The sequence below is a fragment of the Lepisosteus oculatus genome, chromosome 19, assembly GCF_040954835.1.
Source record: "Lepisosteus oculatus isolate fLepOcu1 chromosome 19, fLepOcu1.hap2, whole genome shotgun sequence".
Taxonomy (NCBI): Eukaryota; Metazoa; Chordata; class Actinopteri; order Semionotiformes; family Lepisosteidae; genus Lepisosteus; species Lepisosteus oculatus.
In genome coordinates, this window is record NC_090714.1 from 11,591,926 (window position 1) to 11,611,055 (window position 19,130).

The 19,130-nt window shown below is 45.3% G+C and overlaps 1 protein-coding gene across 2 annotated transcripts; it reads left to right on the top strand.

Annotated features, from left to right (window-relative positions):
• The first annotated feature begins 8,959 nt into the window (after positions 1-8,959).
• aqp8a.1 (aquaporin 8a, tandem duplicate 1) lies at positions 8,960-16,413 on the top strand. Of its 2 annotated transcripts, none has more exons than XM_015360101.2 (5): positions 8,960-9,314; positions 11,167-11,293; positions 14,406-14,531; positions 15,108-15,242; positions 15,769-16,413. In XM_015360101.2, the coding sequence occupies exons 1-5, from the start codon at positions 9,043-9,045 to the stop codon at positions 15,781-15,783; spliced, it is 675 nt and encodes a 224-aa protein (XP_015215587.2). In that variant the 5' UTR covers positions 8,960-9,042; the 3' UTR covers positions 15,784-16,413. The 2 variants fall into 2 exon arrangements, with proteins under 2 accessions (XP_015215587.2, XP_006637203.2); XM_006637140.3 differs by having other exon boundaries at positions 8,962-9,314; positions 14,406-14,620.
• Positions 16,414-19,130: the final 2,717 nt, after the last annotated feature.

Consider the following 19,130-nt stretch of genomic DNA (forward strand, 5'->3'; position numbering starts at 1 on the left):
ACAAACACATAACTGCATCACATTCACAGGGCTATCAAGAAAATGACCATCCCATTTTGTGGCAGTAGACGTTTTATTGAACAGACAAGACCATCCTGCCTCTCACAAATTACAAACCCAGCTCCTTGGGGTGGGTTTCCACAGCTTTGAAGGGAAATACCCGTCCTTCGGATGAGACGTAAAACCGAGGTCCTGACTCTCTGTGGTCATTAAAAATCCCAGGGCGTTTCTCGAAAAGAGTGGCCCTTACCAATCATGGGCTCCTAATAATCCCCATCTATGAATTGGCTTCATTACTCTCTGCTCTCCTCCCCACTAATAGCTGATGTGTGGTGAGCGTTCTGGCGCACTATGGCTGCTGTCGCATCATCCAGGTGGATGCTGCACATTGGTGGTGGTGGAGGGGAGACCCCATTACCTGTAAAGCGCTTTGAGTGGAGTGTCCAGAAAAGCGCTATAGAAGTGTAAGCAATTATTATTATTATTATTATTATTATTATCTGTTGAAATCAATTATCTGCCAAGGCAGGAATTCATGGATTGTGAGACTGGTGGGCAGAGTAGGGCTGTGATTTAACCTAGACCCACTGTAGGACTATAGAGGCTACCATGATCATCGACGGGTTCTGTCAGCTGTAACATCTTTCCAGTTAAAGGTTGCTGTCTGTGAGGAGAGGGTGAGCAAGAGTGAATCAATTTAGTCCGACCTCTAACGTATTAATGGCAGGAAAGTGGCTTTCTCTTGAAAAATAGAGCATTTTTTTTGTTCCTTGATACTTGCCAGGCATCACCTGTGCTCAATCAGCCTTCTGACTAATTATGTGAGTTACTGCTTATTCAACAGCCCACATGTCTTTACCACAGTAAATGATCAATTAAAAGCAATAATGCCAAAAATATTCAATCACTATCCCAAAATGCTTTAGTTTCATAAAACTGCGCATAGATGCTCAATACTTCGAAATCGGTATATCGGTATCGGTACTTTGAAATAGCATGACAATACAGAACCGACTCTCGTCCACACCAGGATCAATTTTCATCTGGGCGCCATGTCAGCCAGGGGTCCTGAGAGGGACAACGCCGTCGTCACGTGGCTTGGTGTTCGCCCCCACGATGCCCCGAGTTATTCCGGAACAAAAGAATCTGCCTCTGAACGTCACAAAACCTGTTCGATCTAGCAATGTTTTGTTTTTCCACTCTGAAGTTCTCGTCGTTAATCATTAACATTGTGCTATCAGGCGGCTTAACAAGGGTCACGTCCAAACACAGTGGTGCTGCTGACCCTGCCAGACATGAGAGATCGTTTCCTGTCACAGGCAGCAGGCCCATGGCAGTGGTGCAATGTGGGAAGAGTATGCAGAGGATTGGATACAGAAATCTACTTTGGACCTTTCTGTCCTAATAAAAACTTGATTTTCGCAGTTCCGCGCAGGCTTGTGCCCCTGCCAGTTTGTCCCATAACACCTAGGCGCGATCCCGAGTCTCCGGCATAACGCAGCTCCATGAGCTAAAGGAGACCACCCTCAGCCCTGCTATGCGCAGGGAGGGCAATGACGTCACCCTGTCCAAACTAGCTCTGCTATACCTTCACATTTGTACAGCCTGAAATATTGTATATACTTTCACAAACGATTCTTCATGGTGAAGAATGTAAAATTGTCGTTTTAAGAATCACAAAATATTTTAGTTTACATTTTAACATTATAGGCCATAAATCCCTAATGTTCTGGATCTGAATATCAAAGAAACACTAAATGTTTCTGTGCTTCTTTTCTATAGTCCACTGTTGGTCACTTGCACAAGGATTATTTGATTAAATAATAATAATTCCTTACACTTATGTGGCACTTTTCTGGAAAATCCACTCAAAGTGCTTTACAGGTAATCCCCTCCACCACCACCAATGTGCAGCCCCACCTGGATGATGCGACGGCAGCCATAGTGCGCCAGAACGCTCCCCACACATCAGCTATCAGTGGGGAGGAGAACAGAGTGATGAAGCCAATTCACAGATGGGGATTATTAGGAGGCCATGATTGGTAAGGGCCAATGGGAAATTTGGCCGGGACATGGGGGTTACACCCCTACTCTTTTTGAGAAACGCCCTGGGACTTTGAATGACCACAGAGAGTCAGGACCTCGGTTTTACGTCTCATCCGAAGGACGGCACCTTTTAAGAGTATAGTGTCCCCGTCACTATACTGGGGCAGTAGGACCCACACAGACCACAGGGTGAGCGTCTCCTAATGGGCCCTCTCATACCTCCTCCAGGCTCACACCTGCTGAGCTTCAGTGGGCTGCCCGTTGTGAGTCGCAGGGTGATGTGGCGGCTGGCTAAATGTAATCAAATCCTTCATGTGAGAAACGTGAAATCGCACAAGAGATTATTTTTAGCGTATGCCCTTCTTACAAATCATTGGAAATGATTTCATGACCTGCCACTCTCTTCTTTTGTACCCTTTTACAGCTGACTGTGCTGTAATGTCCTTGACAGTAATCCCTCCTCAGACCCTGCGCCCGTTCAGTCTGTATTAGTGTGCCAGCCTGAGATGGCAAGCAGGTGGTGAGTGTACCAGTCATACCCTAGTTCTCCCGGACCCTCTGGTGAGGCTGATTGAGTGTGTGAAGGTGTGGCTAATGAAAATCGCAGAACTGGGTCACCTCCAATGCACTTCCCAGCTCTAAACCAATGCCTGTCCCTCTGACACTGTGCTCACACACAGAAGCATTAGGTCTGGAAAACAAGTCTTTAGAGAATCATGTGCAAATTTCACCTAGCATGCGACAGAGGCAGATTTAAATGAGATGGCAAAAGAGATGTCTGATAATCTTGATTTATTTCCCTATTTCGGTCCAGACCATATAAATGCATATAGTGAAAACACAATTATGCAAAGGGCATGCACAAATGCAGGTAATAATGAATGCTTACACTTATATAACACTTTTCCGAACACTCCACTCAAAACGCTTTACAGGTAATGGGGACTCCCCCTCCACCACCACCAGTTTGCAGCCCCACCTGGATGGTGCGACGGCAGCCATAGTGCGCCAGAATGCTCACCCCACATCAGCTATCAGTGGGGAGGAGAACAGAGTAATGAAGCCAATTCATAGATGGGGATTATTAGGAGGCCATGATTGGTAAGGGCCAATGGGAAATTTGGCCAGGACGCCGGGGTTACACCCCTACTCTTTTCAAGAAACACCCTGGGATTTTTAATGACCACAGAGAGTCAGGACCTCGGTTTTACGTCTCATCCGAAGGATGGCACCTGTTTACAGTATAGTGCCCCCGTCACTATACTGGGGCATTAGGACCCACATGGACCACAGGGTGAGCACCCCCTGCTGGCCCCACTCACACCTCTTCCAGCCGCAACCTTAGTTTTTCCCAGGAGGTCTCCCATCCAGGTACTGACCAGGCTCACACCTGCTGAGCTTCAGTGGGTTGCCAGTGGTGAGTTGCAGAGATATGCAACGGCAGACATTTCTCTGTTCCCTGGGACCCCAGGCCATGTGCCCTGTAACCTTAAGTGCTCCAATGCCTCTGCATTGAGTTTCTGAATCATTTGTGTTGTTCTGCACCATCTCCCTGTCTTCCATTGGCTTTAGCATCATGCCTGCTGCCTGTTCTTTCCCATGTACCCCCACACTTTTAAATCTCAAGGGGATGCACTGAGACAGCGTTAAACACAGAGGTGTGGAACGCCAGGACATAACTTCATGGGAAACAGTGGAGAAGTCAAATACCTGCATTTCGTAACTTAAGAAAAGGGAAACCTGCAAAATCTGGATTTTAACACGGAGAACTGTCAAAAGAAATTGTTTTCTTTTGTAACGTGTCTTAGACTTTGCTTGTGCAACAAGGCGTGCCTTTGTACAGCACACAAGGCGAGATTGCAGTTTGTGCATACCTAGAGCTCTAGAAGAGTAACCAGGGATTAATATCTTTTCTCTGCTCACAATGCTCCGGGCTTCAGTCAAGTACGTCCTTTGCCAGAACATCTCTTTGCAAAGCAGTCTGCAATGTAGTTTGCTTGTGTGACCTTTCTCCCCGATACAGAAGCCACACAAACTCCATTCCCAGTTTGTCAGGTGGACTCAGGTCTTGTATCCTTCATATCCTTCAGTTTTTTTTTCAAGCAAACAACAGTTTTACGGACCATCTTCTCATTGCTTTATCACGTTGAGATCCTATAAGCCTCCTCTAGTTTGTGTATTGTAGAGTACCATTCCTCACAAGCGCAGTCCAAGTCTCTGAGTCCTGTTTCTCCGTTCGACATTTACTGAAAGGCATGAATTCAGGGGTCAGTCAAGTCAGAATCTTCCAGTCCTGCCCTAGCTTGCTTGACTAGCTGCCCACCACTGCTTGCAGAATCCTGGTCACAGTCAGCTTCTGAGACAGTCCAGATTCAACCCAGCAATACCTGGACTGTAAGTCCCAACCTGCACACCAAAAGACACCTCTACTGGCCAGGAAAGGTGTCCTATACTCTGATGCTTCTAAAATTTTTCAGACTCTAATGCCTTACTTTTCACCATAATGGGCTGGCTGGCTGTGTAAAGGATTGTTATCGCTACATAAACAATAAAGCTGTTGAAGCAATCACATATTGCATGGCTGGATTGCTCTGGGTTATTAACACTGCCAAGACCATAAAGATAAAAACAAAATCCAACCACAGAGAAAGAAAATGTTGCACAGGCTGCGCAGCACTGTTCCATCTCTTATATAGACAGATAGAGGATTCCAAGTTTTCTTTTGGGCAATTTGTGTGCTAGTATGATGGTTCATGTGGTTTCTGTTTACTGCAACATGCTTGCCACAACCTCCTGTTGGCATAGTGCTCTGTCTGTCCATTGGTCCATCTGTCTACGATCTGCCCTTCTGTGTCTTTACCTACCATCATAGCCAATCCTGTTATTGATTGTTCTTTATAAGAGAATTCACACCCGTGGTTGTTATTTTTAATTTGAGCTGTATTGTAAAGATTTCAATGTGTAATCGTCGTCCGTTATTGGAAAAACACTTATCCTTGGTATGGGTTGTGCAGATTAAGAACCCTTCCCAGAAGCATAGGGTCTAAATCAGCCCATCACGCAAAAGAACAATTGAGAAACATCATGTAACCCAGGTAGCATGTTTCGGAAGGTGGGAGGAGACTGAGAAACCAGAGAAAAATGAGGGGAACATGCAAACTCCACACGTAAGGTGCCACAGCCCGACATAGAACCCAGGACTCAAGAGCTGACAACAACTCCTACCACATCTAGATATACATATAAATCTGTGGTTATGCATATGGTGTGACTGAAAGACTATTCAAGCTGTCTAACTGAGTCTCAGTGTTCTGGATCAGCATGTCTGGGGTGGTCCTGAGCCTCACTGACTGTGCAATGAGTCACAGAACACGGCTCTTTTAGTCTGCCCTTAAGAAAAATTCACCCTCACTTGAGAGCCGGCCCCGGAGGTGGAAGTCAGGCTTAAAAATAAATATATCGCTGTAATTAAAACAACATCGCTTCTGTGCCATGTTTGGTCGGTAAATGCCAGCCGATTTTAAAACACAAGGCCATTGTGTAGAGTTATGTTCTTAACAGCTTGGCCTCGCTGTCTTCATTTCCTTTCGTCTGTTTGTGTTTTGTTTCTCTTAATCCTGGCGTCAATGGGTTTCACTCACCCACTCGGTATTTAGCTTGGCTATCTTTTAGATACGCTGGATAGGAGTCCTGCATTGTTTCCTTTGACTTCCAACCACAGGAACAACGGTTCTTTAAAAATCGTCATAGGCCCTGCCTGAAGGGGTCTGGTGCTTCAGTTCCACGAGAGCGGCGATTGTGGAATTTTAAGGGCTGCTACAGCACAGTACAAAATGGGAGCACGGGGGAAATGTCTGCCCTGTTCTGTCTTCTAGGCCTTCACGTTTCTTTATATCCCCTGTCACTGTGTGAACCCATCTCTGGGAAAGCATGCTGGTTAGCATTATTGCTTTGCTCTTTTAGTTCAATTCCACACTAGAGCATCTGTCCACCCGTGAAGTTGGCATATTCTTCCTGTGTTTTCCATAGGATTTCCATCTTTCCACTTCCAAAAGACATGCCGATCAGGTTTAACTGGCTGCTCTGCATGCTGTGGAACGTTTCATACTGGGGGTGGGGAGGCACTCCCAATACTGGCTGTGGGGCTATAAAGAAATTGAACCAGATGAGCCTGAGGCTTTCTTGATGTTCTGTTCACCCTGGGATGCCTCCTGTGGATTCCATCTTCAGATTGCTCTGACATGACTGTGAATTCGGCACTTTGTGTTGTATTGCTTTTGCTTAATCTAGCTTAGACCGTGATATTATTTCAATCATTTGTGTCCCCTATTGGCATCAGAGTATTATATAATTATATGCCATTTATCTATTTCTTTTGTTTATGTCACGCCCCATAGTCTCCCTTGCAAACGCTGTTACATTCCCAAACTCACTGTTTCACAATCTCATTCCTAACTGAACCCATCACATTCCCACATGCACCAGATTCCACAGATCCTCACTCCCGAACCACTTATCCAACCACGTCCCTGTCCCTTCAGTATTTAAACTTCCCTCACACCCCAAATCAGGCTCACTATTGAGAAGCCTCCCATAGTATTCTCTTGTGTGTGTTTCAATCTTTTTGACTGATCTCCTGGTTCCTAATCTTTGCTCCTGCCTTTTTTGACCATTTAGGACCCATTGTTTCTCCAAGCCCCTGGATTCCGTGTTTTGGATATTGTCCCTGTGCTACTCCACCTTCTGCAGGATTCACAGTTATGCATAAGGATCCTCCTTTTCAACCTATAGGTTCCCTGACAGTTTATGCCTGTCTGCATGATGTTTTGCAGTGTTGGTGCTTTACAGTTTATTAATTGTTAGACACCTTGTATAGAGGTGAGCTAAGTAGTATTAATGAGAGTCACAGAGGACCTGGAATGCTCTGCAAGTGACTACACACAGTTCTGTATTCTCATATTAATACACATTGAAATCGTAGCCACAGGGCTGAGACATGTCGGGGTTTCGTGAAACACACGCCCATAAGATCTCGTGATAGATGTCCTGTAACTTGATCAGGCTCTAACCTGGCAGTTCTCTCATATTTGTGCAGGACTCTTCCAGGCTACACAGGGCTCAGTGTGGTTGAACAATGCAGGTGAAAGTGTAGGGGCAATGTCGAAACACCTTCACACCAAGATAACCTGACAAGAAAAAAAAAGCATTGCCTAACTTGTTCAGAACTAGAGTGCTAATAATTCTGGAATTTTATCTCATATTTCCATAGAAGTCTGCTGAATGGGGAGTTTGTAGGTTTTATAGTCCTTTCAAAGAGTCCATTTTAATAATGATCCACAATTGAATCATAAAATTGTTTTTCACTCACTGTCTGGTGTGATTTATTGGACTGGGCCATGTTACAAAGAAGTGGAGGTCTGAGAACACTTCAGAGGTCCTAGTTAGCAAAAGGAATATCTAGAAATGAGCATTTTTTATTTCACTTTGGGTTTTCTTTTAGTGATACAGGTGACATTTATCATCTACAAAGAGGTTGCCGGCGCAACACAGTGGCCATGTCCGTTTCCGAAACAAGGTTAGTTTTTCATCCGAACAAACTGTAAATGAGTTTTAAAATACTTTCGGAATCACACCTGCGTGAATGAATGACAGGGTAATATGGATCAGAGTTTTCATCTTTGTTATTGTGGTTGAAAATGTATTTTCTTAATGGGTAATGAAAAAGTGGCACAGATACATAGTTGTTAGTAATGGCACACAGCTCTTGGGTTCTGCGTTTGATTCTGCACTGTGGTACAGTGCCTTCTGTGTGGTGTTTGCACATTTCTCCTTACCCCTCACTCTTTGTTTGCATGGGATTTCAGATAACCGATGCATAAATAATGGGGAAAAAAAACTTTATATGCTTGAACGCAGTGTTTGACAGCACCAGATACTTCAGCTTCTAAAACCCATTATCTGTCAGTTCTGTAATACCAGCAGAGGACCTGAGGCTCAGATTGAAACATTTCGGACACTTTTTCGAGTTTAACCTGCAGGTCTTTAAACCCTGGAGTCCATGCAGTCAAACCCTGCAGAGATCAAGGCCACTCAGAAACCTCAGGACTTTGATCTACGGCTGCAGGCTGGCCAGTGAAATGTCACCACAGCTGGAACAATTCAAGCACTTACTGAGTCTAGGCACAGACCAGCAGGCTGAGAGTGAGACACTTCTACATAGGTTAATGTAGCTATTGACAAATGAAAATCTACCCTTAGGACAATGGACAGAAGAAGAAGAGCAAATATAAAGCAAGGAAAAAGTGAAAAAAAAAATTTAAAGAGTTAATACAGATGTAAAAATCACTATTTAGTATACACAAATTAGAAAATGCATCTGCAGACCCAGAAAACAGGATTTCTGCCTACTGTACTGTATATATGTTTGAAATGATCTACTGGCAAAAACTGTAAATGCCCAAAAGCTATATTAAAAAGAATCTATGTGCTGTTGTGAATGTGCTGTTCACTGGTTCTCATAGTAAGGAACTCCTTGAAGTGGAGTATAAATGTGTGTCACTACAGTGGCAGAACGAACCCTTACGATGTCAGATTCCTAAAAGTAAAATAGAAATATAATACAGAATCATTTTGAAGTGCAGCTGTAATTTCAGGTGTGTCACATTGATTAAGCTTGTGAATTGTGTCTTGTTTTTACAAAGTGAGTGGAAAATGTAGAATTGGGTGGGGATTCTGCTCTTTCTTAACTGTTTTTGTTCTATCCCTTGTGAAACCCCTTTGCTGTCTGTGGGCCACCAGCTTGCAATGCTTCATCGTTCTTCTCTTCCCCCCACCCTGGAGCCCCTGAAGAGCGTCCAGACACACCTGCGAGGGAGGAGAGAGTAACTTTTTTTTTTCAGGACCTTATCATCCACTCTGTGTGTCGTCGTGTGTGTGTGTGTGTTTCAACAGGGCACTCGGACATGCGTTTCTCTCCAAACACTCCCGACCGACAAAATGTCCACAGTGGAGTCTAAGTCAGAACTGTTCAACATGTCCGCTGTGTCCATCACGGAGCCAGAGAAGGAGGGGGAACGTTTCTGCCAAAAGCCCAACAGGTTTGAACGCTATGTCCAGCCCTGCCTGGCCGAGCTCCTGGGCTCGGCTCTCTTCATCTTCGTGGGCTGCTCCTCGGTCATCGAGAACGTGGAGGGCACCGGCAGGCTCCAGCCTGCGCTGGCCCATGGCCTGGCCCTGGGGATCGTCATTGCAGTCCTGGGGGAGATCAGGTATGGAGGTCAGGGACCTGGAAGAAGCGTTACAGAGAACTGATTAAGGTCCAAAGCTAAAGGGCATTCAATTTGGTTAGAAGCGAAAATGTATCATGCTTTTGGACGTTAAAGGAAAACACCAGGGCTGGTAAGAAATATTTTGGTTCTGTGCCTTAAATAAGTCTTAAATTTCAGCATCTAACTGTATTAGAAATCCTTTAGAGCAGCTCAGCTGTCAGTGAAGCCCTCCGACAGGTTGATTTATGAATTCAGGGGGAAAGATTTCCTTGCAAGTGAATTACATCTGGAACACTTACACCATTCTTCTTGTTTAGTCCTTTATGGCACACAGAGAAAAAAAGCGTGCATAATGTTCATGACGGATTCTGCTTCTTGTTGCTGTCGTTTTTTTTTTGGTCGTAGCATTGCGATGGGAGAAGAGAGGTTGATCCACAGATAAGACGGGCATGCTTTCCTTGTGAAATTAAATTGAGAATGTGACTGCCATTGTCTCTCTATCTTTTCAGACTTTTTGCTAAGCGTTCCTGTCTTTTTGCGTTTCTTTTTCCGTTTTTTAATTCTTAAAGTCGGGAATTATTACAACATTACAGTGCGTAATAAACATTACAAATAAAATCACCTAACAGGACGTCTTTAATCAGACCGAACATGTTCTAAACCCACACATGTACAAAAGTACAAGTTCATGGTGGGAAACTTTGTTTTGAACGCGTGGATGAATTTTCACCCAATGCAGTGCTATGACTAACACTTTTCTCTTCCACTGTGCTGTGCTGTTCCCAATATCAGACTCCTAAGTCTTTGCTCACCTAAAGAATTCAGTTATTTGCTGTAATTCAAACTCGGCTTTCTAGACGATCACAGCCTGATCTCAGTCACCTCGTGGTCTTCTGGCCTCGCTGTTCAAGCAGAGATTTTGTTGTAGTTTTGATTTGGGAATGTGATTTAAGAAGGAACAGTTCAGCCCTCCTGTAAACCAGTATATAAATCAGCCAAATTCGAATAGTTTTGTAGTACAGGGACATGTGAAATAAGAATCCCTTGGCCTTCACAGCGCCAGCACTTAAGCACAAACACATTAAAGAACCAAGCTTTCAAAGAATGACCTCAATATGAGGGTTAAATATTAAATTGTGGAGAGTTAGATTGCCGTTAAATGTTGATACCATGGATCTATTAAGGGAGATAAACATGCTTGTTAAACTGCAATGCACTTTACCTTTTACAAAATAACACAACAGGATGAAACCCGATTCAAATCGTTTTATTATTAAAGAGTTCACTCGTAGTTAGCAAATATACTGTAAACGTGCATGCAGACACATATGCAGTAATAATAATAGACTTTATTTTATATAGCGCCTTTAAAGGTGGCTTCTCAAAGCACTTTACAGGATGACAACAACAATAAATCAAAGGAATGCACAAGATAAAACACAATTACAATATACAGAGGAGACATGGATGGTGGTGCTAAGAAAAGCAGAGGGGTGAAGAATGGAACCTGTTCAGTAAAGGTTTTTCTGAAGAAGAGGGTTCTGAGTCTGGATTTGAAGGAGTTTAGAGAAGGTGACTCTCTGATATCCTTGGGGAGAGAGTTCCAGAGCTTGGGGGCATAACAGGAGAAGGCCACATAAGATACACATAAGATACACACCCGGTGCGGTTGCCTAGATACCGAACAGGAAGAGTTCCCTTACATGGAGGCAGCAGGTATAGGGATGTCTGGGACCGACACCGCGGAGGAAGCCAGGTTATCGCAGTGGGAAACAGCCGTCAGGGAGAGCGTCACTCTGGAGGGGGAGGAGCGAGGACGAGCTCCCCTCATTCTGTCTCTCTGTCCCCGCAGTGGGGGCCACTTCAACCCTGCCGTGTCCCTGTCTGTCTACCTGACCGGAGGCGTGAGCATCGTCCTGCTCCTGCCCTACGTGGGGTGCCAGCTGTGCGGGGGGCTGATCGGAGCAGCGCTGGCCAAGGTGAGAGCCGGAGGTGGGGGCCGAAGGGGGGGTACAGTATGTGTTGGGGGGTGTTTTCCCTTGAGGGACAGGTAGCTAGGGGTGGGGGGTATTAATAGGCAACTCTGCTTCCACAGCGCGTTGCTGCTGGAAGAGGTGTTAGTGGGGCCAGCAGGGGGCGCTCACCCTGCGGTCCCTGTGGGTCCTAATGCCCCAGTATAGTGATGGGGACACTATACTGTAAACAGGCGCCGTCCTTCGGATGAGACATAAAACCGAGGTCCTGACTCTCTGTGCTCATTAAAAATCCCAGGGCGTTTCTCGAAAAGAGTAGGGGTGTAACCCCGGCGTCCTGGCCAAATTTCCCATTGGCCCTTACCAATCATGGCCTCCTAATAATCCCCATCTATGAATTGGCTTCATTACTCTGCTCTCCTCCCCACTGATAGCTGATGTGTGGGGAGCGTTCTGGCGCACTATGGCTGCCGTCGCATCATCCAGGTGGGGGCTGCACACTGGTGGTGGTGGAGGGGATCCCCATTACCTGTAAAGCGCTTTGGGTGGAGTGTCCAGAAAAGCCCTATTTAAGTGTAAGCAATTATCATTAATTATTATTAATTACTCTTGTGTGGGGGGTTCTGCACTCCACACCTGGGCACACCTGAGCGTATTTAACCATCCAAACCCCCCCCCCCGCCAAGCCCTTAGTCCTGACCCAGCCTGTAAAACAAATGTTGGAGTTGAGCTCGCATGTGCTCTGGTTTACAACATTGGTTTCTGCGACGACTACACTGCTATGAGCACGCAGAAGAGACGATCTGTTTTGGGTTTTTTTTTGCTGCCTCTCTATGTGGAGATAGCCTTTGCCCATCTCTTTGCAAAAAAACCTACGGAAGGTTCATCAGGTACACCTACAGAACACTACATGTGTCTGCCGGGCAGTGCATAACGAATGCTTGTCTAGTATAATAATTGCAACAGAATGAAAATGAAAGAGTCCTGGTTGTTCTACCCATTAAAATGCAGGAAGGAAAAACCCCCTGTTGTGCTTCTGTAATTAAAACCTCTGGGGATTAAACCTGCTGTTTTATTCCCCCAGTTTTACTGCAGAAGGCCAAACATTTCTGCCATGGAACATTGACGCTTTTGAATCAAAGTTCTGTTGTTTTTCTCCCATTTCTTACGCTGTCTGTATTGAGACGGTTCTGTCACTGTATTGTGTCTGGATTGTGACTGTTTCTGAGAGTTTTGAAATGGGTCTTCCGTTTTTTTGTTCCTTTATCTTATGTCACCATTCAGTAACAGCACTCCAACCCAAATAGTTATGTTTTCCAGTCCTTTTAACTTGAACTTTCTTAGAATGCTTATACTTCCTTATCGGTTTTCTGATTTATGACAGGCCATTACCTTTTAAAGGTTTATTTAAAGCAATAAATGTTTGTTAACTTTTACCACAACCACAGAAAATAAAACAAGGTCAAGATCATTGTAGGACTTAACAAGGCAGTGTTTAAAACAGCCGTCTTGGAATATGTAGCACCTTATAGTTTATGTAACTGCAAGTCTCTGCATATCAGGTTTTATCCAGGATCCTGACAAGCAGTGTGGGTAAACCTTATTGCAAGCCAAAGCAAATATATGGTTATTAAGCGCAATCTGGGTACCTCAGTTGTCCAGTATTGTACAATCTCAATATTAATTGATCAGTGCTCATGATGGGGGATGCACTGGGGGTATATGCAGGTGAAGCAGGCAGAGGTAGTGAGAGGTCACTTCCTTTTCTAGCAAGGAACCTGCTGTCCAGTCACGTGACTTTTTCCTTGAATGCCTCACACTAACCTTCGCTGGTGAGACTAGAAAGCTATTGTTTTATTCGTCTCGTGGTACTAAGAGATGGTAACTCTACAGTGCTGCCTCCTCTCGGAATGACGGGCTCTTTCAGGTTAATTCTCTAGCTTTGAAACACTTGCTCACGCGGTGTTTATGTCATCATTAACATGTCTAGCCTTACCCAGTAAAGGATATGTTTGAAAACAAATTTGAATGAGCGTACTTGAGAATTACCCTCTGAAAAATCTGATATTGTGACACTGGGTCCCACATGTTATTAAAAAGGTGAAAATGATAGCACACAGAAAAAAAAAAAGTTTCAAAAGTCAGTGCCCACTCTGCCCTGTGCAAATCCCTTTCAATAACATTTCTGTTCTGAATGACATACCCAGACAGTTTTAATACTATTGTTAAGAATTGAGAGAAAGGCTTCGCTTCCAGTTTTCAGAGAAGAGCAGTCCCACGTTATCACCAGACTGAACGTTTATGACAGAATGTGCACTCTTGCCCACCAGAAATTATGCTCAAATCACAAGATGGGTTTTGAGAACAAAGCGATAAACAATCTTTGATATCCAGGGAGAGGTTGTTTTTTTTATGACTACAATAGCTGCGATTACTCAAGTGGTTTGGATTACCTTGTTGAAGGCTGCAGGGGCTGTAGAGAGTTTTTTTATGTTTATTGTCACTGGACATGATTTCAAAGTCTGCTTTTCTCAAAACTCAAGTTTCCACACAATGGATGTAATGACTCCTTAGGCTGGAAGCAAATTCGCTCATCTGTTTGGAAACATACAAAAGAAAAGAATTCATTCTATTAACGGCTCAAGAATTTAATTCCACGAGTCTGGAATCTTACAGACAGGATCTTAAACATCCGTGTTATACCTGGAGTTTTAGATTTGGTCTTAGGTCTTGCGAAGCTCGTCCTCACTAATACCGTGGTGCTTTAAGTTGCAGATGTTAGATTTCCTGAGTGGAATCTCTCTGCAAACCTCATAGTGTCTCGTAGAAGACCTTTCACTTTTAATTCTTCATCCCCGAAGATGCAGATCCTGGTCCATTCGAGTTCTTCTTTTAACCTCTCCTGCTGATCCACTTGCTTGTTTGGGCTTTTCCTTTTTTTACTTTGTCCGAAGACAAGAAGGACAAACTTGAGCCCCCTGGTGCGCTCTTTGAACGCCCTGTCATGGGTAGCTAAGTGTCACCTGTGTATCTGCCTCCCTCCGGCTGCCAGCTTCACCGTTCTGTCGCAGTGGGGGGGGGAGCTCACTCTGCAACGCTTGTATGTCTGTATTCCCAGGCGATATCCACATCGCAGAGCTACGCCAACGCCTCAGGGGCAGCCTTTAACGTGGTGCAGAGTGACGAGCAGATCGGGCCGGCCGTCGTAGCCGAGACAGTGATGACGCTCTTCCTGACTATGGTGGTGTGTATGGGGGCCGTCAACGAGAAAAGCCGCAGCCTCCTGGCACCCCTGTGCATCGGACTCACTGTGGCCGCGGATATACTGGCAGGGTACGCGCACATAAGCACGCTGATGGAAACAAGATTGCACTGCAGTCCGATTCAGCAGCACAGTGGGCTCATTTCCAGATCTGGGGGTGCTATCTGTGTGGAGTTTGCATGTTCCTCCCCATGTTTAAATGGGGTTTCCAAAAGCCACGTTGGCTTCTGGGAAACTAGGCCCTGGTGTGAGTGTGTGCGTGTCTGTGTGTGCCCTGTGATGGACTGGTGTCCTGTCCAGGGGGTGTCATGCCTTGTGCCCATTGCTTGCCGAGATGCTAAATTGGAAGAAACAGTCTTGAACCCAGATCCCCAGCGGCACTGGGCTGCGCCTGGGCTATCCCATTACGCTGGTGTTCTGCAGTTCCTATCCAACAGTGCACGTCGCCGGGATTTTACTTGCATCACATGTCATCTGGACAGTGGGAACAGGTGTTCAAAAGTCTCTCTTTCTATATCAAGGCATAGTGACTGATCCAGACCCCTTCCTGTGTTTCAGAGGGGCCGTGTCCGGGGCCTGCATGAACCCTGCCCGTGCTTTTGGGCCAGCCGTGGTGGCAAACTACTGGGACTACCACTGGATCTACTGGGTCGGGCCCGTGATCGGAGCTCTGCTCACTGCCTGCTTTGTGAGGTACAGTGCTGGCGTGGTGCAGTCTAGCACAGAGCCCCATGGTTAATATTAACTCAGTGTGCCACCAGCCTGGCGGCTAGACCTGTCTCAGTTCAATGCCCTAAGCGACCTGCCGGGTCTGCTGATACTGGCTTCTAACAGCCCCCTCCTGTGGACAACAGTGGTTACTGCGTGAACACAAAGGCTTGGAAGCCAACTGAGGATAAAAAAGATGATTGGATAAAAGATACAGTCGAGAGCTGCAGATTGACATTATTCACATTATAGGCTGCTCCAATTAGCGTGAAAAGAAAATCCCTTTGCCCCCCCACTCCTGACAGTTCAGACATGAGACAATTTGCTACATCTTTCCATGGCAAAAGAAGTTGATTTTCAGGCAAGGGAAGGCTGATATTGTCTGTTTTAATGCAATAAACCAACATCTCTGCCCCCTCAGTGTCACAGCTGCAGTATTTCACCACCAGCTTGAAGCTTAAAGTAATAACCTGGAAAACTAACAGAAATATCTGTTCTCTTGAATTCATAGGTTGCTGCTGGGTGACAGGAAGATCAGAGTTCTCCTCAAGTGATCTCCATAGAGCCTCAGTGGTTATCTTACTGGCCAGCTGGGGCAGGGTCTGGACCTCCTGGTGTCCAACAAGACCATGCCCCCGCCTGGCTAGGCTGTCCACCTGCTGGACAAGAGTCAGTACTGGCTGATCCATACCCACCGGTTTCTACACAGCAGATTCTCTAAAAGCAAGCAGAGCCTTTTTCAACAGCGCGTCCAGGGCAGACGTGCAGCACATTACACGAAAGAACTGAAATCACAGAGAGAGCTGCTTTGTGGGTGGACAGCAGGAAACACGCGTTCTAGAAATAATTGTTCTTTTTGTTCTGTTTTTTTGCCTTGCGTTAGAAATCATTGCAGCATTTAGAAAAATCAACTGATTGTTGTGTTAGTATGTACGCTGCGTTTCCAACACAATGGACTCAGAGACACAGACTGGTAAGCTGTGATTCTTTCCCAGCTTTTCTTTATTTGTGTGTGGATTTGATACTGCTTTCAAAATGTTCCGGAAGTTCAGCGGTGTTCGTTTTTTCTCTCCAATGTCTGAGAAGCACTTTGGAGAATTGGCTGTGATGTTGATCTCTGTGTTTCATAACCACACTGTACATAAAGCAAAAAGAAAAAAAAGTGTCTCTGTGGTGGTCTTTGAGAGGAGTTTGGCTCTCACCCAAAGATGAGAAGTTTGGGTTCTGCTTCTTTGATTATTTAATTAAGTTTCAGAAACTTTTAAAAGATCAAATGAAAAAGTTCCCCCTAATGTAGATCCTTATTAATAATAATTAGTTATATAGCGCTTTTCTGGACACTCCACTCAAAGCGCTTTACAGGTAATGGGGATCCCCTCCACCACCACCAGTGTGCAGCCCCCACCTGGATGATGCGACAGCAGCCATAGTGCGCCAGTACACTCCCCACACACCAGCTGTTAGTGGCGAGGAGAACAGAGTAATGAAGCCAATTCACAGATGGGAGTTATTAGGAGGCCATGATTGGTAAGGGCCAATGGGAAATTTGGCCAGGATGCCGGGGTTACACCCCTACTCTTTTCGAGAAACACCCTGGGATTTTTAATGACCACAGAGAGTCAGGACCTCAGTTTTATGACTCATCTGAAGGACAGCGCCTTTCTACAGTATAGTGTCCCCGTCACTATACTGGGGCATTACGACCCACATAGACCGCAGGGTGAGCACCCCCTGCTGGCCCCACTCACACCTCTTCCAGCAGCAGCCTTAGTTTTTCCCAGGAGGTCTCCCATCCAGGTACTGGCCAGGCTGTTAAACATAGGAAATGTGCAATGGAAAATAATACAGCATTTTTTTTATTTACATTAAAATATAACAACATCTGTTTAAAAAAGGCCCATAAAATACCATAGGGAGTTGGGATTCGTTCTCTGCAGGCAGGAAAGAATGAAGATTGGCCACAGACACCAAATCCACATCCAAAAAATGGAAAAACAAAAAAGCAACCCAAATCTTCATATTTTATGAAAAAGAACACAAACAACCTGAAATAATACATGAAAGAGCGCTCGGTGGCACTCAGACGTTACTCTTGGAAGTAACTTGGAGAGGAGGAACGCTCTTTTGTAGCTGTAGAGTTTGCCTCCATATGCAGACTGGAACTATGTGTCTCTGAGCCAGTGAGCGACCAAGATCGGCTCTCAGCAGGTGCAGAGCAGAGCTCCGCACATCACAGAAAGAGCTGCGGTGTCTTCAAAAAGCATTTCTCTGCCAATTCCTCACTCACAGACTCGTTCCCAACGTGCCTCACAGCAGCTCAAACCCGAGGACTGAATGGTTGTAGCTGGTAAGAAACTGCAGGTTCAGATTTGGGTTTAGCTTGCTTGACCAGACTGGCTAGCCAAGAGGAGGAGAGTAGTGGCATCCCCCTGACCCACCCCTATAGACAGAATGAGCTTCTCTAGCTGCAGCAGGTGAAGGGATGGAGTGTGGGATCTGCAGGTGATGGACTGTGAGTAAGAGGTGGTTCCCACATCACGACTTCTTCGGACTGGCCGAGAGTTGATCTCAGGTCCCAAGCTTCATACATACACTCCAAGTTTTCATTCCAAGCAGGGATTTTCAATCTGGGTTGCCGATACATGGAGTCTTCACCTCCGTGATGTTAGCCCCCACTACAAGCAGCACAAACCACCTCATTCGTTAGCGCTACGTTTGTGGGGTTAAAAGTAGCATTTGTCCTGCTTTCGTTTCCGAGATTAAGCGCCTTGTTTTTTCGGGGTCGTAACGTCATTCAGCCCCCCTACAACGTCGTAGGGGAACCGGACCGGTCTCATTCGTTAGTGCTTCGTTAGTGCTGCGTTTGTGCCGGTTTGTGCCGTTGAAAGTAGCGTTTGTGCTGCTTTCGTTTCCGAGATATAGCGCCTTGGTTTTCCAGGGATCACATGACCATGCACGGTGACTTTGACCTCCAGTGACCCCGTCTGCCGAGTTCAAGCCCTCTGTTACTGACGCGAGAGTAACAATTCTGCAATACCTGTATCTTCTGCACGTTTGTGTGAACAGGAACATTACAATTGTCACCAATATCACACCCTAGTCAGAAGAGTTGCGGGTGTAGCCTTAAAAGGCGAACATTAGCAAGCAACTGCATGCTGCTTACAAAGAGGCATTAACTAGCACGTCTCAATATTTCGGAGCTGTGTCCTTTTTTAAAAATCTGAAGAAGTAATCGGTTTCTCATAGCGTCGTTTTTAAATAAATATGTAAATCGAGGGCCTTTTAAAGATTCGACCCGTCTTTCGAGCCACGGATTTAAAAAAAGTTAGGATTAGCAACTTCCTGTATCACAAGACCATTGTTTTTTTATATTTCTTATGCAAAAAAAAATCGTAAATGTGAAACAGAACCAGGGTTTTTTAAAGGGGGCACTATGCACTTAATTGACCTACAGTAGGCAGTTCAAACCGCAACTGCAAAACGACATTGGAAACTCTACTGTCTCACCCATGCAGACCTCAGAAGTTAACCAATACAGGTACAGCACTTTTAATTACTTGATGTGATGAAACCAACGGGTTTGCATTTTGAGCAATCTGAGTCCGCTGGGGTGGAAGTTTTTTATTTTAATACAGCGCCTTCCTTTTCGGGGTATGACGCAAATACAGAAAGATCACGACCACCAGATCTGACCACACTGCAAAAGACACAATTTCAGCTGGGAGAAATATGACGACTTAACGAAGGCATTCATATCTGTGTCTTCAGCGGTCAGGGTGTGCCCCACGCTGTATTCTACACCAAGGATTGACCAGGGATACACAGATAAAAGGACTGTGACCTAATCGTGCTATGTTTCCACGCAAGAGCACT

Coding starts and splice junctions, on each gene's coding strand:
- aqp8a.1 (XM_006637140.3), top strand. CDS start 9,043: ATGTCCACAGTGGAGTCTAAGTCAGAACTGTTCAACATGTCCGCTGTG. Junction 9,315..11,166: donor GCAGTCCTGGGGGAGATCAG/GTATGGAGGTCA, acceptor CTGTCCCCGCAG/TGGGGGCCACTTCAACCCTG. Junction 15,243..15,768: donor CTCACTGCCTGCTTTGTGAG/GTACAGTGCTGG, acceptor TTGAATTCATAG/GTTGCTGCTGGGTGACAGGA.